The sequence below is a fragment of the Crotalus tigris genome, unplaced genomic scaffold (assembly GCF_016545835.1).
Source record: "Crotalus tigris isolate CLP2741 ecotype Arizona unplaced genomic scaffold, ASM1654583v1 scf7180000017622.5263843, whole genome shotgun sequence".
Classification (NCBI taxonomy): domain Eukaryota; kingdom Metazoa; phylum Chordata; class Lepidosauria; order Squamata; family Viperidae; genus Crotalus; species Crotalus tigris.
In genome coordinates, this window is record NW_024096517.1 from 4321164 (window position 1) to 4339997 (window position 18834).

The following is an 18834-nucleotide window of genomic DNA, read 5'->3' on the forward strand; positions in this document are numbered from 1 at the left end:
CACCAATCACCTCCCAGTGCGTCTCTCGCGCGCCCCGCCGTTCGGCCAATAGCGAGGGCGGCTGTCCCGACGCGTCGGCGCGTAGCGAGAGGAGCCAATCGGAAGGCGCGACCGTGAGCGTCCGGCTGCTGGGCGACGGTTGAGTTCTGGCTCTTTTTCCCAACGGGGATCGGCGCCGTTTCGGGGGATGGTCAGTGGGGTTCGCGGCCGGGGAAGGCAGTTAGGCAGGTGGGGAGAAGGCTGCGGCAGGGCCGGCGAAGCCAGGCGAGGCGCGATTGAGCCAAAACCACGGTTAACGGGCTGAATTCGCATCCGATCCCTATGCTAATGTATGCAAATGAGCCGCCTGGGGCCGCCTTGAGCATCCGAAGCGGATCTGGCGCCGCCTTTGAAGGATCGGGAGGCGGGAGCCTTTCCCAGGCGGCTTGCACCACTTGGCGGCCCCAGCCCGGGCTTCCCGCGCACGTGTGAACTCTCCGAAGGACACGCGTTGGTGGGTGGAGTCGTGCCTTGAAACTCCAGTTCGGAGTTTCGGCGAGGATGGGGTGGGGGAAACGTCTTGTAAGCCCAAGACGGGGTAAATGGACGCTGGAAAGGAGACCACCCAGTGATCCCAAGGGGGACAGGTAGGCTAGACTGGAAAAGCCAATAAACATTGGCCAGGCATTCCCGGAAAATCCAATAAACATTGGCCAGCCATTCCCATCGCTGTTGCCAGGAGACGACCACAGCACCGCCTGCTCTGGAGAGGCTGTTTTTGATCAAAAAAGGAGCATCTTACCTATAGAAAAGTAGCACTTGGGGAGGGGGGGGGGAGCTGGACCATTTGCTTTCCTTGATTTACCCCTTTTCTGATTTTGTTCAGCCCTGTTGAACAATGTGAGTACAGGTTGTCCTCAACTTACGACCACGATTCAGCCCAGAAGTTCTGTTGCTAAGTGAGACACTTGTTAAACGAATTTTGCTCCGTTTTGCAGCTCCTCTGCCACATTTGTTAAGTGAATCGCTGGAGTTGTTAACTTAGTCACACGGTTGTTAAGTGAATCTGGCTTCCCTCGTTGACTTTGCCTGTCGGAAGGTCACAAAAGGACTCTGGGACCCTGCAACCGTCATAAGTATGAACCAATTGCCAAGCGTCTGAATTTTGATCACGTGGCCGTGGGGATGCTGCAACGGTTGTAAGTGGGAAAAATGGTCAAGTCACTTTTTTCCAGTACTGTTGTAACTTCGAACGGTCACTAAATGAACTGTTATAAGTTGAGGACTACCTGTATGATGTCAAATAATAACAATTGTCTGTGGGATGTGGTCAAAAAAGTCAAGATGATGGCCACATGCTTTTGCAATCAAAGCTCCCTTTCTTTTATGCACCATCGTTCTCATCTTGATTATTTTGACCAACTTGAGGATCTCCTTGAGTGCAGCCTCAATATATCCGTGCTGATATATGTTGACTTAAAAACAAAATGTTCCCTACAATAAGATCAGTGCATCAACATTTTCCATTTTAAGTTGCAGCCATAATGCTTTTTTTCCTGAGAATAAACAATAAAATTGGTAATATTTTCAAAACTTGGGAAATACAGTATGACTACAGTGTCATTTTAATCATAAGATTACGGGTTTTTTTAAAGGAATATCTTTAGGAAGAATATTTCCTACACAACTATAATCAGATATGTATGAATTGGGTGAAGGAAACCAGGGTGTTCCTAGACCAATTACATAAATAAACCTATTTGATTTAGGATGTGTTCGAAAAATAATAATTCAAGACTTGCATCACATCTGCAGCATCTCTTCACATTCTGAAAATTGGACTTTTTTTTTCCTTTTTTTTTTTTTTAAAGACAGTAATTTAGCTATTGGGACCTCAGAGGCAGAAGTGTTTGAAACTCTTCTTCAAAGTCAGGCCAGGCTCTCTGGAATAGTCAGAAGTGAAACCCTCTAGAGAGCTAAAACTGGGTTATATCTTTTAATATTCTCTTCTGCCTTTCATCCGTGCTCTCAGGCCTCCAGCTATAAGAAAGCGTCCCTGGGAGCAGCAGCTCAGAGGAAGAAAACAGCCCCCAAAAGCGAACTCACCGAAGAGCAGAAGCAAGAGATTCGGGAGGCCTTTGATCTCTTTGACACCGATGGGACTGGCAACATTGACGTAAAAGAGTTGAAGGCAAGCTACCGAATACCACTGAGGTGCTCTCATTACCTGAGAGCTGGCTCCATTAGTGGGCCTCTCAGAGCGATCTGTAGTTTTAGTCATAGCATCGTAGGACTGGAAGGGACCTTCCAGTCCAATCTTATCTCGGCCTCTTTTCATTGTTTTCAGGTCGCTATGAGGGCCCTTGGGTTTGAGCCCAAGAAAGACGAGATCAAGAAAATGATCCTTGAGATTGATAAGGAAGGGACAGGAAAGATTACCTTCAGTGACTTCCTAGGAGTGATGACCCAGAAGATGGTATGTTCTGCTGGCTATAGAGACAGACGCTGTTTTTATGCTGCAATTCTCAGAAAGGCTGAAAGCCGTCTGGGGCTTCTCCTGGTAGCGTTCCATCGTAACTCCAGATACCAAACTGGGACTGGTAGAACGATGCAACTTGTGAGGCAGTCTGGAAAAGAGTGAAAGTTTAAAGTCTTTTCTGTCAACAGCTCTTCAACAATCTTGTTCTGATTGGATGATGAGGATGTGTTTGATTGTATGTAAGCAGTAAAAGCCATCTCCGGCAGAAGCCTCTTTGAGGGCAGAACCTGCTTTGAAATAGCAATAGCACTTAGACTGATATAGTGCTTTTCAGCCCTCTCTAAGCAGTTTACAGAGTCAGCATATTGCCCCCCAACAATCTGGGTCCTCAAAAGCAATGAAGGCTGAGTCAACCTTCAGCCCCATCAGGATCGAACCCTAGACTGTGGGCAAAGTTAGCCTGCGATACTGCATTCTAGCCACTGCGCCACCAGGGCTCCTAATAGCAATAGCACTTAGACTTATATATCGCTCCACAGTGTTCTACAGCCCTCTCTAAGCAGCTTACAGAGTCAGCCTCTTGCCCCCAACAGTCTGGGTCCTCATTTTACCGACCTCGGAAGGATGGAAGGCTGAGTCAACCTTGAGCCAGTCAGGATCAAATTCCTGGCGGTGGGCAAGAGTCAGCCTGCAATACTGCTGCATTGTAACCACTGCGTCTTTATGGGTCATAGCTCTCTACGGCATTACCCCATTTGTTTTTGTTTCACATTGTTTAACATGTCTGAAGGCTTGCTCTTTTTTTTTTTAAGGCTGAAAAAGATTCAAAAGAAGAAATTCTGAAAGCTTTCAAGCTCTTTGACGACGACGAAACAGGCAAAATCTCTTTCAAAAACCTTAAACGCGTGGCCAAAGAACTGGGGGAGAACCTTACGGATGAGGAGCTTCAGGTTGGAAATTATGTTGACTTGTTTACGAAGTGATTGTATAAACAGTGATGTTTAACTCATTTTAAATAAGCTGAAGTCTGGTAAATGAACAAGTGGGAATGCATGAGTGGGAAAAGATCAATCAACTTCAACCAGTGAACAAAGCTGATTACGTTAAGATCAGATTGGAACGAGTAAGCAGCTCTTTGAACCAAGCTTTTGAAGTCGTCTTTGTTTCCATAGACCCGCTCTTAGTCCACTCGATTTTTGCTTCTGCTGCAGGAGATGATTGATGAAGCCGATCGAGATGGAGATGGGGAAGTCAATGAACAGGAGTTTCTGCGGATCATGAAGAAAACCAGCTTGTACTGAGATGATTGGTCCACACCGTGACTTCATTTGTTACCTCCTGTTGGCTGAGTTCAGTCTCAACAGGTTCTCTTGGAAAGCAGCCCGAATTTCATAAACGTTGTGAGCTACTTACAGTTCTTTTTCTCTTTGTAGATCCCAGCAACACCTGCTGACTCCCAGCCCATCCTTCAGTGTTGTACACAGCAGAAAATGTGAGGCCTGGTGGGTGAAATGACAGTTTGAAGAAAGGGGTGTTATTTCTACATAGGATGCATGTGAGAATGGGGTTTTGAATTTCCATACTGAGAAATAACCCTTTCTCTTTTAAAACATTGTTGGAAAGAAGCAGAAACTCGTACTATTTGGGTGTTTAGTCAAGAAGAAAACAGTTCCAGGAAGTAAATGGTTCTCCTGCAGCTCCTGCATTTGATTCTTCACACTCTGTTCTTGTCATTTACGAAGGGGGCCTGATTCTGATTGTAAATATTCAGACACAGTGCCTGCCTTATCTAAATGTTGATGTAAAGATACTGTGCACTTAACTAGCTTTTATTTCCCCACCAGAAAAAAGCACTGAATGTAAATGGATATAACTTTGAGACCAGAACTGATTGGAAGGAACTTGTAATAGTTCTTTTTTTTTCTTCTAAACATGGCTTGTGTTGTTGGTTGTGAAAAGTAAAGCTGAGATCAAGTTTTCTGGTTTGTTTTTTTTTTTATTGTGCAGAGGACTATTTTTAATTTTTAATTTAGTTTTCCTGCATAAAAATGCTAAAGAGATTTTTGCCGGGCAGAAACAAAAAATAGGAGAGGGAAATCAAGTCTGTAAATATTATCTGTCAGGCATGAAGGGCCAGGTCCACGTGTGAAGATTCAGATAAACAGTTTTATTGCTAAGCAGCTTGTGCACGGGAATCTTCACAATTAGCAGCAACAGCCTGAAGTTAGATCAGGGGCAACAAAATTCAAGGGGAGTTAGACTCAGCTCCTTGTAGCTACGTAGGAATTCTAGGCTCGTCCCTCTTTTAATTCCATCCCTAGGTTCTGTTATATGCCTTCTCCTACATTATCACCCCGATCCGCTGCTATTCAAATCAGGAACCCCCCCCCCAAAAAAGAGAAAGCACAACACTTTATGATGGAATTTCATCATTATGTAGAAGTGTTGGTAGTCTTCGACTTCACGACTGCAATTGAAACCCCAAATTTCCATTACAGTTCAGTGACTTTTGACCCATTTTACGACCTTTCTTACCCCATTTGTTAAGTGAATCACTGCAGTTATTAAGTTAGTGGCGCAGGTTGTTAAAGTGAATCTGGCTTCCCCATTTGCGTTTGCTTGTCAGAAGATCGCAAAAGGGGATCACAAGATCCCAGGACACTGTGCAACCGTCATAAATAGGAGTTAGTTTTGCCAAGCCTCTGAATTTTGATCACACGAGGATGCTGCAAACGGCCCTAAGTGTGAAAAAACGGTTGTTAGTCAGTTTTTCCAGTTCTGTTGTGACTTTGATCACTAAACTCGCAAGTCAAAGACAATCGGTGTAATGGCTTTCAACTAAACTGGACTGCAATTGTTGGGAGGTGCTGTGTGAAAATGGTTGACTGCAGTATTAAAGTGCAATCTAAGACAGCGCAATCCAAAAGCAAATGATATTTTTTTTTGCCTCAGTATAATTTTTAATCCTTACCCTATGATTGTAATCTTAAGCACATCACAAATTACGCTGAAGTACCCCTATCCCTTCTCTGCTTTGAAGTGCGGCTGTTTCATTTTGTAAAAATTAAGAGCAGGCCACTGAAATGCCACTCAGCCCACAGTTCAATTGAACAGGCAAGAGAGATGAAAGGCCACCCATTTCTGAGGAACGTGTCTCCAGGTCTGTGTCTTTTCCAAATCATTTTTAAATTGAATAGGGACGAGCGTTCCCGTAAATCATCGCTCAATTCTTTTTATTTTCTGCCTTGTAATCTGAAGATGTGCCACTAGAGAGCACTGTTGGAAACACTTTTCCTGGAAAGAAAAGAAAAAAAACAAACGTTTAGGCAATGATTTTAGATACCTGTTAACAAGTTTCATTCAGCTGCACACAAGCTTATTTTTGAATAAACAAGCACAGGATCTCACAATTGCTTTTCCTTCCTCTTGTCTACCTTAAAACCACATCAGTAAGTATGCAGCTTCTAAGTGTGTAGGGGTGTGTGTGTGAAGAATTTATGCATTTGCGCAAATTTAGGATGGGTGCAGATTTCCATTGAAAGCAGAAGATTTTAAATCAGCGGCTCCACCATGTATCTTGCTGTATAGAAAACCTTCCTGTATAGAAAATTGGTAAGCCCTTGCAAACATGACAGGAATCAAAGTCAAAAGCAAAGGCAGATGGGAAGATCTTAAATAGGATAAATAAAATAAATATCTTAAATAAATAAATGCCAGAAAAGGGGAATTTGTTAAAATCGGCAGCTCCTTACTGCGGTTTTTAATGGTGAAATTCCATTTTATTGCAGAACAGCTGTTCTTTAACCTCAAGATGTGATAAGAAATGTTTTTACACAAATGAATAAAGTGCCCTGATAGGATTTGCTCAGAATGGCTTACTACTGAGGGATTTAATTCAGCCATATATAAAAGACCACAGATTTTTATCCCCTGGTATATATGACTATTAACTCGACAATGGATCTCGGCCTAAACCACAGAGTTAAAGCATAAGCATAGATTTTCACTCTTGGAAGAATTTCTGAAGGCCGATGTTCCTGGGGAAAAAAAACTGCATTCTTTCCAAATAGAGGAGCCCTTACTATTAAGGGAGAGGTAATTAGTCTATATTAACAGCCTTGCTCCAATAACCAGCATCTCTCGACACTGGGATTTGGGGTATCGGAACCTTGGGGGGGAGCACATGTTCCTTCTACTAAAATGAAGCTGCTGCTTCGACAACAGATGCTGAAGAATATGAAGGCTGGGTCACAAAATGGCTGTCTTCAGACAGCACCAGCCTCATTTTAATGTACCGTGTCCAAATCCAATCCTCTGCTTAGTTTGTGGTTCAGCCTGTCACATACATGAACTTCTTTTTTGCTACAGCTGTAAAGCAAAAGGCTTCACGAATTCAGCTTCCCCCATCAACTTGGCTTGTTGGAAGCCAACTTAGAAGGTTTGCAAAAGTCCCACAACGTGGCAACTGTCGAAAATGCACGCTGGTTGCCAAGCATCTGAATGTTGATCACATCTCCGTGGGGAATGCTGCAACGGTCATTAAATGCGAGGACCAGTCTTAGGTCACGTTTTTCAGAGCCGTTGTAACTTCAAACGGTTATAAGTTGAGAACAACCTGTGTTAAACCGGAATGTGTCCCTTGCTAATCAATCTTAAGCTGTTATTGTAATTCAGAAGTTAACCTGGAAGATAAAAGAGTATTTTGTTTACAGAGCAATGGTGATAAATGCATCCTTAAGATTTTTCTGTTACTAATCAGTAGGTTGAAATCAAAGTTAAAGCTGCACTTCTATTCCAACTTTCCTCAGAGAACCATCAAACTCCACTGGGTTTAACTCCTGAATAGGCAAGAATCATCCTGAAATTATCTTGCAAATCTCATTAGCCGTTTAACCTTCACATTTCACTTCCCACAGCCGTGTTGTCTGTTGCTGTGTTGTCTGTTGCTGTTTGACTGAACTGTGAACCGTGTGTGTTCTAATCTTCAAAGTATTTAGGCTTTTTGAATGATTTGAGGAAGACTTGTTGACTGCTTTATCTCCCATTTCATTTTCTTTAATACCCACACAAGCCGAGATCTATACAAAAATGTCATTGTTGCCATGACGTATTACCATATTAAGGACATCAATAATTTCCAAAGCCAGCCCCTCTCCAATGATTGAAATTTTCGGGAAGGTATCAGTGGCACTTAAAAGATCTGGAGAAGTGACAGATAGTAGAGATTACACTTTAGCAATTTAATTCAGTACCATCAGAACATCAAATAACTCAGCTCTTCTGGCTTGATATAAGCAATTGAGCTAGTGCACTAGCCTGCCCTAATGGAAATTTACACATATGGCTAAGAAACTTTCCGAATCCGGGAAAAACTTGTATACATATCACAGACTAGTTTACAAATGAATAGTCGGAACTGTTCAATTGAATTTATGCTCAGAAATAAACCACAATTTCATCAAAGCTGGACATCAAGACCTTGTTACCTAGGTGTACAGTATTAATTTCAGATTACAAAAACCATATTCCAACATCTTGCTAAGCAGAACATTATTTATCCACAGTTTATGGGCAAACCACCTTCAATTGGGATCATATCATTCACTCTTTCAAAATCCAGCCACTGAGTTAGGATGATAACTCAGTCACAGTGTGAATGTTTTAGTTGGGTGGGTTCCCAGATTGACTATGTTTACACAACACGTTTAACCTGATTGCTAATTAATTAATTAATTCACCGGGATATTACGTTAAATCATAAACCTACCCAATGGGCTGGATCACTCAACGTAATCAGAAGCCAGGAATCCAATTTAAATCCCTAAGACTGAAGATCTTCCATTTATACAATCACACCCTACTGATCTAGCAAGGATTTGCTATATTTAGCAAAGCAGATATTTCTCCTGCTTTGCTGTTACCAGATTCCAAACTGAAAACTACCTTTTGGTTTCCAAATATACTGAGGCTGGATTCATACGACCCATTAAACTATAGTGTGTTGCTTTTGGTTAGGGTTTAAGTTTGGTGTATTGTAAACCCAACCTGACTTTTGAAGTCACTCTTAATTCCTAGAAGACCCCAAGGTTGTGTATGAATTCTTATTTCTAAAAAACAAAGGTGGGGGGAAGTGTTCTACACCTGACATTGTAAAATTCCATGGCATAATGACTTCAAGCTTTATTTTCACCCATCAGTTAAAACTGAAATAGATTATAGAGTTTTTCACCGTCTATAAATACAACTCATAAAAAGTTCTTATTACAGAATGCTTTATTAACATCACCAGACAGTCTTATGGGGTGATCTATGGTTGATCGATTTGCCTGAAAGTCACTTTAATATGGAAGAAGAAGATTGTTCCTCTCCAGAAGGAGTGACAGCCAATAATAAATCATCGCTCCCATCATCTTACATAGCAATGAAGTTGGGGGCCAACGGATCATAAGAGTCTAAATCAGAATACGATCCTATTTTCTTTGTCAAATTGAAAAATGAAAAATTTCTATCAAGCATTCTTTGTGCAGGTTGGAAAATACAAACATCATTAGGGAGGGCTGAGCTGAAACTTCACTTCACTTTTTCATAAGCCGGTTCGTGCGTTGTTTTAAAAAAGGGACTCTGAAAAAATTATTACAGGTGGTCCTTGACTTACAACCATTCGTTTAGCCACTGTTTGAAGTTAAAATGGCATTTGGTGGGGGGGGGGAAGACCGGTCCTCACATTTATGATCAAAGTTTGGGCACTTGGCAATCAACATGTATTTATAATGGTTGCTGCCTCCCAGGCTCACCTGACTGCCATTTGTGAGCTTCCCAGCCAGCTTCCAACAAGCCACTCAACAGAAGAAGCCAGAACAGTTAACCACCATGTGTGGTTCACTTAACGGCTGCTGTTGACAAGTGTGCCAAAGTCAGGTTGTAAAGTTGAGCGTATAACACACTTAAACCCCTTTCTTTCTTCTGGCCCCAATTTTACCTGCATTTCCAGCATCTGGCATTTCTTTGTGTAAGTGGGGGCGTGTTTGTTTTTGCTAGCCTCACTTTCGTTCACTCAGTTATTTCCTATTGTTTTCAGTTGAGGGAATGGTGATCAACTGATTTATATTGCCCTTCTTTCACTAAATTGTGTTGCCCAGCTTCAGTCCCAGGTTAGAACTGAGCTGGAACTAAGAAGAGACTAGACATTCACCTGTCTGAGACCGTATAGGTTCTCCTGCTTGAGCAGGGGGCTGGACTAGAAACCCCCAAGGTCCCTTCCAGCTCCATTCTATTCTAGATTCCTTTGGCTTCCTTGCACTTGAATGTTCTCCCATTCACACTCTGTGCTGCGTGTGAGATCACCCCTATGAGTAATCCATAAAGAAGGAAGTTGGAGTTACCGGTTGAGTATAAGGTGAAAAATGTATTACCAGAAATTAATGTTCAGGAAATATTCATAGTCACCATTAAATACTGTATTTTTTAAAAAAAAAAACTGGTCCCTAAATAATATTTTAAATGAAGCATATTTTTAATATGCAATAATCTTTGGGCAGTGTAGAACATTTTCTACAGATTAGTCACTCCTCCACAAGAATGAAAACATTTGTCATAGCAATAATTATTACCAAATACATTTAGCCTGATGGAGCTTACTAAACTTCAGCCATGATCGTAAAAGACCCTGAGTTCAGAGTGTTTTGTGGTGGAGAATACACCTTGTTAGAAAGTTCCAACTTCAATTCTTATCCACCTGCAGTTAAACCAACAAAAATAAAAGGATCAATTAATCGATGGCAGGAAAGCCCATATCTGCCCAGTGTTTTCTAGCCTGTCAGGAGAGAAAATCCAGAACTGGGTGGACAATTAAACATAATTAATCGAGGGATGGTCTGCACCTACCATGTACATGTTTAGCATGATAAATCACATGGCGTTCCTTCACTTTTAACTTCGCAGTATCCTTGTGACATTAGTTCAATGTTTCTCAACCTTGGCATCCTTAAGATGCGTGGACTTACAACTCCTATCCTGGCTGAGGAATTCTGGGAGTTGAAATCCACACATTTTAAAGTTGCCAAAGTGGAGAAACACTGCATTAGATTTTGGGAGAAGGTTGACTATGCTCCTGGGTTTACCCACATCTCAGCCATGGGACCCTCTTGGCTGGCTCCAGTTAACATCTGGAGATATTAAGGATTGAGCTAAGAATGTTCCTGCTACGCTTATTAGGACTGTAAATTCAATATTTCCTTCCCCACATTTACTCAAAGAAAGCAAGGTGGAGTTATAACCCAAGGATGTGCCATTCTGATTTTTTTTCCTTGAAGTTCTTTATAAAAAAAAAAGTCCAGCTATATATTTTGGTAATGGGATGGTGCTTTAGAAACCGACACAAATCTTCCTCCAATTTATCTCACTAAAGAGCTTTGTTAAGGTTTTGATTTTCCCTTATCTTAACACAACAAAGCCATTTAGTGCTGCCTTATCAAGTGTAACTAATTAACAACACAAATAGATATTGTTTGCTATAATCATTTTGTATGCAGCATCTTGAATGCTGAATTAGCAGTTCCACGTTGGTGCACTCACTTGATGTCCCATATAGATTTTCGGTCTTCAATAGCATCACACATTCATAGGAGTTAATAATGCATAGATATTTGGCTGGGAAATTACCTCTTCCTACAGAACCATCAAACCTTCTATGGACATTTCATAAAAATTAAAAGTAGCAGATACTTCCCAGCTAGATGACAAGTATGTTCAATAATCTGTTCGAATCAAAATAGCTCAGGCAGATGTTTATTTCCACAGACATGGTTAGCCGTTTTACTGGGATAAACTGTTTTTAAGGTAGCTTTATGAAAAAAAAAATGAACCAGGATAAGTAAGGAACCAAGCCTTAGTCCCTTGGAAAGAAACAGGGGGCATGAGGTATATAAGCTGGGTCTAGTTTTATTTATTTATTTTGTGCAGAAATCCTTCAGATTTAGCTTTTGAATAATGCAACCTTCTCCTCAGTCCCGTCAACTTTTTTCCTCTAAGGACCCTTGTTATTTTGAAAACTAATGTCATGCTAGCACAACAGAATCACGCTGCAAAATTCTTGGCACAGAGTCTAGAGTTGATTGTGATGGCACGAAGCAGCACCATCTTGGCTTATAAATGAAGTAGAATGTCTTTTCTTTTTTTTAAAAAAAAATAAAAGTACAGTATCTACCATATGTCAGTTCAGAAAAAAACAGGGCTCAGTTCAAAAGACTATCAGCAAAGATTGTCCTGAGGCAACAGCTCAAGCATGGGTTCCACCTTAACATTTATATTTATCTTCTACCAATAGAAGGGAATATTTGCAGATTAGAGTTGAAGTGCGCAGTCCTTGGCGCTCTCTAAGCTTGGTTGTTTTCTTATAGACACTTGGTTTCTTGTCTTGGAAACTAATCAAGGAGAGAAGCAACCTAGAACTAATTTCCTGACAGTTAGAATAATTAATCAGTGGAACTACTTGCCTCCAGAAGCGGTGAATGCTCCAACACTGGAACTTTTTAAGAAGAAATTGGACAACCATTTGTCTAAATAGGGTCTGCTGCTTGAGCAGGGGGTTGGACTAGAAGACCTCCAAGATCCCTTCCAACTATTCTATTCTATTCTATTCTATTCTATTCTATTCTATTCTATTCTATTCTATTCTATTCTATTCTATTCTATTCTATTCTATTCTATTCTAAACTCTTAACTCTTTATTCTATTCTATTCTATTCTATTCTATTCTATTCTATTCTATTCTATTCTATTCTATTCTATTCTATTCTATTCTAAATACCTCAATCAAGGAATGACCAACTCAGACAAACAATCCAACAGTAAATAACAGCCTAATCAAGGAATCCTCCAACAACACTGACAGGGCAAGCGACGTGTGTACAAACAGAAAGCAAACCCCATTCCCTTCTAGCAAAGGTGATGTTACTAGTTGGATAATGAAACCTCTGCAAGAAAACCACCCAGCTCAGAGAGCACCAAGGACCTCATACTCTATCCTCCTCTACACATTCCCCACTCAGTTGCAGGATCTTTGCTCGCCCAGGTTCTGAGCTGTATGTCTCCAATGGGCACAACCTCTAACGCCTATCATATTTCTTAAAAAAAAAAATGCCTCTGGGATAAATGAGGCTCCTAATGACTTCTTGGAAACGGAGACTGGGGTTGAGACTGAGGCTTTGCTTGGAAGCAACAGCACACTGACAAAAGTGCAATGAGCAACAGGCCACTTGGCTGTGGAATGTGATGCTCACTTCAGAAAATAGCAGCAAGCCCAGTAAAGTCTTCAGATGCCACCTTGCAGTCACCAGTTCTACCACTCAAGCTTTTGGCTGAAAAATGACTGTTGTTGGAAGGACTGAATATTTCATAAGTTGGCTCAAGATTACATCTGTAAGGGTCTAAAATATGCTTCTTCTTCCATCGTTTCCAGCCGTTTTTCAAGACTCAGGGCTCTCTCCTAGGTCCAAGCTGTCAAGCCACTGAGCTGAATAGATGTACAGGTGTTTTATTTATCTTCTGTGCTGCCAACCCATGAGCTGCACTTCATCACCACGAAGGCGAGATCTATCACCCTTACCTGGAGCTATAGCTATGGCGTGCTTGGACCAACAAGTTGTTCCTCCAGCATAACAGCACTGTAAATTGTCCTTGACCAGACAATAAACACAAGCAACCTTCCTTGTTAATCTGCCCAGGTTCAACAGCGGATGGAGGGGAGGATGTGGGCAGCAGTGGGGTTTAATCATCCTTCACCCATGTTTGCTCAAGTTTCAGAGCTTACAGTAGTGAGGGTATTCAGACATGGTCATCCGGATGCTTTGGGGGGGGGGGAATATGAATAGAATAGAATAGAATGTAGAACAGAACAGAACAGAACAGAATAGAATGTAGATGTAGAATAGAATAGAATAGAATAGAATAGAATAGAATAGAATAGAATAGAATAGAATAGAATAGAATAGAATAGAATAGAATAGAATAGAAGCTGGAAGGGACCTTGGAGATCTTCTAGTCCAGCCCCCTGCTCAAGCAGGAGAATTTATACCATCTCAGACAAGTGACTGTCCAGTCTCTTCTTAAAAACCTCCCGTGATGGAATGCTCACGATTTCTGGAGGCAAGCTGTTCCACTGGTTGATTGTCCTCACTGTCAGGAAGTTTCTCCTTAATTCCAGGTTGCTTCTCTCCTTCTTTGTTTTGTGTGAGTGGAGCTTATCCTCTGCCAAAAACTAAGATTGGTTGTGGAGGAATTCTCTGCAAACATTCAAAATGTCCTGTTAATCCATTCAGCAATTATTTGTTTACTTTTTTAGGCAACAAAATATAAGGTTCATGTGAAAGACATCCGGGGACTAATTTTTTAAAAATATATGAATCTGTGTCAGCCCCCAATGCGTCCACCATCTTGCCAGTTCCGACGCACACACCCTCTGCCATAATGGTATAGGGTCTCCCGCTTGAGCAGGGGTTGGACTAGAAGATCTCCAAGGTCCCTTCCAACTCTGTTATTCTGTTAACCTACTACAAAGGTATTTTCATCACTCGTGGATCCTTTCCTGGGATCTTAACCATTCTGTTCTTTTGTTCTGTTTGTATTTCGGTGCTTTTAAACTTTTTAATGTTTGGCGGATGGAAAGCCAGGAGAGAAATAAGTAATAATAATAATGATGATGATGATGATGTTGGAAGGGACCTTGGAGGCCATCTAGTCCAACCCCCTGCTCAGGCAGGAAACCTTATACCATTTCAGACAAATGGCTGTCCAGTCTCTTCTTAAAAACTTCCAGTGTTGGAGCATTCACTGCTTCTGGAGGCAGGTTGTTCCACTGGTTAATTGCTCTAACTCTCAGGAAGTTTAGCTCCAGGTTGCTTCTCTCCTTGATTAATTTCCATCTGTTGTTTCTTGTCCTGCCTTCAGGTGCTTTGGAGAATAGCTTGACTCCCTCTTCTTTGGGGCAGCCCCTGAGATATTGGAACACTGCTATCATGTCCCCCCTCGTCCTTCATTAAACTAAGCATACCCAATTCTAGCAGCCGTTCCTTATATATTTTGGCCTCCAGTCCCCTAATCATCTTTGTTGCTCTTCTCTGTACTCTTTCTAGAGTCTCAGCATCTAAAAAAACAAACAAACCCCTAAAATTCCTCATCTTCTTCTACAGTACATGAATCCTCGGCGTGGCATACTGAGTATAAAGTCTTTTTCTTGCTGCAAAGAATGGAAATGATTATGCTGACTCTTTTGGGACAGAGGCATTTTATTTTATCATTTTTTCCCCAATGAAAACAGGTGGAGCTTAAATAGCACCATTGTAGCCACCATCTGGAGCCTTTTGACCATCCCCGGCGGACGCTCCTGGCAAATATCCTCGCTGTTAGCTGAATAATTTTCCTACCCCATCTTCTTGCTGTCTGATTTGCATACACATACAGCTAATCCTCGACTTAGGACCAGAAGTGGGCCCAAAGTGCATGTTGCTAAGCGAGACATTTGTTCAATGGGTTTTACCCCATTTAACGACCTTTCTCGTCACAGTTGCTAACGCGAATCACTGCAGTTGTTAAGTTAGTAACACATGAAGTATTAATACCAGTTTACAACGCCTTGGTAAGGCCACACTTGGAATACTGCATCCAGTTTTGGTTGCCACGATGTAAAAAAGATGTTGAGACTCTAGAAAGAGTGCAGAGAAGAGCAACAAAGATGATCAGGGGACTGGAGGCTAAAACATATAAAGGACAGTTGCTGGAATTGGGTATGTCTAGTTTAATGAAGAGAAGGACGAGGGGGGACATGACAGCAATCTTCCAATATCTCAGGGGCTACCATAAAAAAGAGGGAGTCAAGCTATTCTCCAAAGCTCCGGAAGGCAGGACAACAAACAATGAATGGAAACTAATCAAGGAGAGAAGCAACCTGGAACTAAGGAGAAACTTCCTAACAGTTAAAACAATTAACCAGTGGAACAACCTGCCTCCAGAAGCGGTGAATGCTCCAACACTGGAAGTTTTTAAGAAGAGACTGGACAGCCATTTGTCTGACATGGTATAGGGTTTCCTGCCTGAGAAGAGGGTTAGACTAGATGACCTCCAAGGTCCCTTCCAACTTTACTATTATTATTTGTTTGTCAGAAGGTCGTAGAAGGGGATCACATAACCCCAGGACACTGTGACCGTTGTAAATATGAGTCAGTTGGCAAGTGACTGAATTTTGGTCACACGCCCCATTGCAACGGTCGCAAGTGTGAAAAATGGTCACTAGTCACTTTTTTCAGTGCTGTTGTAACTTTGAACAGTCACTAAATGAACTTTTGTAAGCCGAGGACTGCCCGGGGTCTGTTTTTCTTTATCATATTTAGAAATGTATCTCTACATCCTGAGCTTGATGCATTTTGTTGAGACGTACGTGTTCTCCCCTTAAAAATTCATATGAGACGAGAATTGAGGCGGAACCTAAAAAAAAAAAAAACTTAATCAAAGTTTATGGGTTTCTCCAGAAGCTCCAAAAGGACACGGAGACCTCTAATCAGCCTCAAATAGACAATTCAGACAAAGTGTTTACCCTCAAAACAACAGTCCTCTATTTCACCTTATTTCCACTCAAACAGCGTTTAAATTTTGTTCCGGTGGAGGTTTTCTTCAATCTTAGCCTGATACTCTACATCAGGGGTCTTCAAACTTGGCCCTTTTAGGACTTGTAGACGTCAACTTCCAGAATTCCTCAGCTGGCTGAGGAATTCTGGGAGTTGACGTCTACAAGTCCTAAAAGGGCCAAGTTTGAAGACCCCTGCTCTAAGTCAACTACCATTTGGTTGTTGCACTATATATTCCTTCACTTATGAAGGGTACCAACTTTGAGAAAAACACTCTACACCGGGTCCCCAACCCCCGGTCCATGGACCAGTACTGGGCCACAGTATGCCAGCAACCGGTCCGCCCAAACAAGGCAAGCCCCGTCCACGGGATGCAGGCAGCACACAAAACCACGCCCACTCCGGTCCATGGAAAAACCTCTCTCCACTCAAACAGTCCCTGGTGCCCAAAACGTTGGGGACCTCTGCTCTAAGCCCTAAGTTATCCATCCTTCAGGGAATTCCTGGCTTGGAATTCTGAAAGTTGTACAGGTAATCCTGAACTTACAACCATTTCTTTAGTGATCGTTCAAAGTTACAACAGTACTGTAAAAAGGGGCTCAGGACCGTTTTTCACTCTTACAACCATTGCAGCACCCTCATGATCACATGATCAAAAGTCAGACGTTTGGCAACTGACATGTCTTTATGACGGTTGCAGTGACCCGGGCTCATGTGATCCCCTTTTGCAACCTTCAGACCAGTAAAGTCAACGGGGAAGTCCGATTCACTGAACAGCCGTGTTACTAACTTAACAACTGCGGTGATCCGTTTAACCGCTGTGGTGAGAACGGTCGTAAAATGAGGCAAAATTCCTTAGGTCTCGCTTAGCAACGGAAATGTTGAGCTCAATTGCAGCCGTCATTGAGGACTAGCTGGGCTTCCCTTGTATCTGGAGAGCATCAGATTGATAAAGGTGAGCTATTTTCCGCAGCACACATCTGTTGTGTTCCTCTTTGCCATTAAGCTCTTCGCCATGTTCACGGGACCAATCGGGTTCCTTGTAGGCATCCTCAAAACAGATCGATAACCCTGAATTTCTAGGGTTTGGGTTGTTGTTTTTTTTTAAATCCATGCTTCCGAACGTTCAAAATGAGAAGGGTAAAAAATCCATCTTGCTCACCAATATCCAGCAGGGGACAGCAAAGGTCCTTAAAAGAAGCTTTTCCTCACCAAAAGAAGCGGTTAGAGGGTTAGCTTCCTTAGATATCGAATTACAGATAGTCCTCGAATTAGGACCGCAACTGAGCCCAATATCTCTGTTGCTCAGTTAAGACATCTGTTAAGTGAGTTTTGCCCCATTTTACGAACTTTCTCGCCACAGTTAAGGGATCGCTGCAGTTGTTAATTTAGTAACTTGGTTGTTCAGCAAATGTGGCTTCCTCGTTGACTTGGCTTGTTAGAAGTTCACAAAAGGGGATCACGTGACCCCTCCCCAAGACATTGCAACCGTCATAAATATGAGTCAGTTGCCAAGCGTCCAAATTTTGGCCACGGGGATGCTGCAACGGGCGTAATGTGAAAAACGTTCGTATGTCACTTTTTCTGTGCCGTTGTAACTTTGAACGGTCACTAAATGAACTGCTGTAAGTCGAGGACTTCCTGCGTTAGAGTTCACCTTCACTGAACTGAGGGATAAACGATATGGAATCAAGTCAAATTTAGCCCTTGTCTTGACCCTGGCTATGATTTGTGGAACGTGAGGCTCTCCTTTTACCATCCAGCCTTCAGCCCAATCAATTTCTGCACCCAATGATCAGCGAGATCAAATGGCGCCCCAGCATTGCACACTATTTCCCCCCCATGTGTGCACACTAGTGTTGTTTGAGTGGATTTGATGAGAGGAGGCACAGCCTCTGGTGGTGGTGGGGGGGGTAGAGTGGGCAGAAACCGCTGATGCCTACAGCTGGCCTTGAGAGTTTGGAAGGATTTATGTTCATCATTCTTAAGTAGTAATCAGTTTTCTTACAACTGTTCCCTCCGATTTCCAAGATTATTTAGTGTCAGCAGCCTTCCATTCCCATGATTTGCTTCCCTTAGTAAAACTTTGGCAAGAAATAAATTACTCAATAACCAATACAGCTTGAATATTTTAGCAGAACTGCCCTGGCTGTTTGTTTGCTTTGAAGTGTAATTTTTCCTCGTTAACAGGACCCACAGAGCATGGCCGGTTAACAATCTGTTTATGGAGAAGGCTGCCCACCGATCTTCTGGACACCTCATGGACAAGACTGCTCTTTTGTAAAGGAAGGTCATGCCACATCACTCCTTATGAAAGAGCCATATTGAAATCATCAAAGCCCATTTGTGATGGCCAAGGATGATATTTAAGAGGACCCTGGGCAGCCATGGAGCTATGCTGGGTAAGAGAGGGAAAGGAAGGTTCTTGGTACTCAAGGTCAAAATGGGTTGGCCTTTTGGAGGACCAGCAAGCTTCCTCAACCTGGACATGCTCCAGATGTGTGAATCTCAACTGCTAGGTTTCTCAACAATGCTGGGTGGAGGACACCTAGAATGGGGAAAAGCTGGGATGTGGGATGGCAGGGACCACATTCTCCCCAAATAATTTTCTATCTTCTGACTGAAACTAGTAACTGGATCCATCTGGATGTGAAGGACAGGGAGAAACATCAGACTCTGTTTGAGCTTGGCAGAAGAAGAAGAAGAAGAAGAAGAAGAAGAAGAAGAAGAAGAAGAAGAAGAAGAAGAAGAAGAAGA

The 18834-nt window shown here is 42.2% G+C and overlaps 2 protein-coding genes across 3 annotated transcripts in view; one reads left to right on the top strand and one right to left on the bottom strand.

Annotated features, from left to right (window-relative positions):
• The first annotated feature begins 37 nt into the window (after positions 1-37).
• On the top strand, positions 38-4437 carry CETN2 (centrin 2). 2 transcript variants are annotated; one of them, XM_039331724.1, is made up of 5 exons: positions 38-190; positions 2012-2170; positions 2327-2455; positions 3271-3408; positions 3670-4437. In XM_039331724.1, the coding sequence occupies exons 1-5, from the start codon at positions 188-190 to the stop codon at positions 3757-3759; spliced, it is 519 nt and encodes a 172-aa protein (XP_039187658.1). In that variant the 5' UTR covers positions 38-187; the 3' UTR covers positions 3760-4437. The 2 variants fall into 2 exon arrangements, with proteins under 2 accessions (XP_039187658.1, XP_039187666.1); XM_039331732.1 differs by having other exon boundaries at positions 118-228.
• Positions 4438-5394: 957 nt separating this feature from the next.
• Positions 5395-18834, bottom strand: part of DACH2 (dachshund family transcription factor 2) — a 284122-nt gene continuing 270682 nt past the window's right edge. The window contains exon 13 of the mRNA XM_039331668.1: positions 5395-5752. Within this exon, the coding sequence (XP_039187602.1) occupies positions 5682-5752 (71 nt within the window). The 3' untranslated portion in view covers positions 5395-5681. The remainder of the gene's footprint in view (positions 5753-18834) is intronic.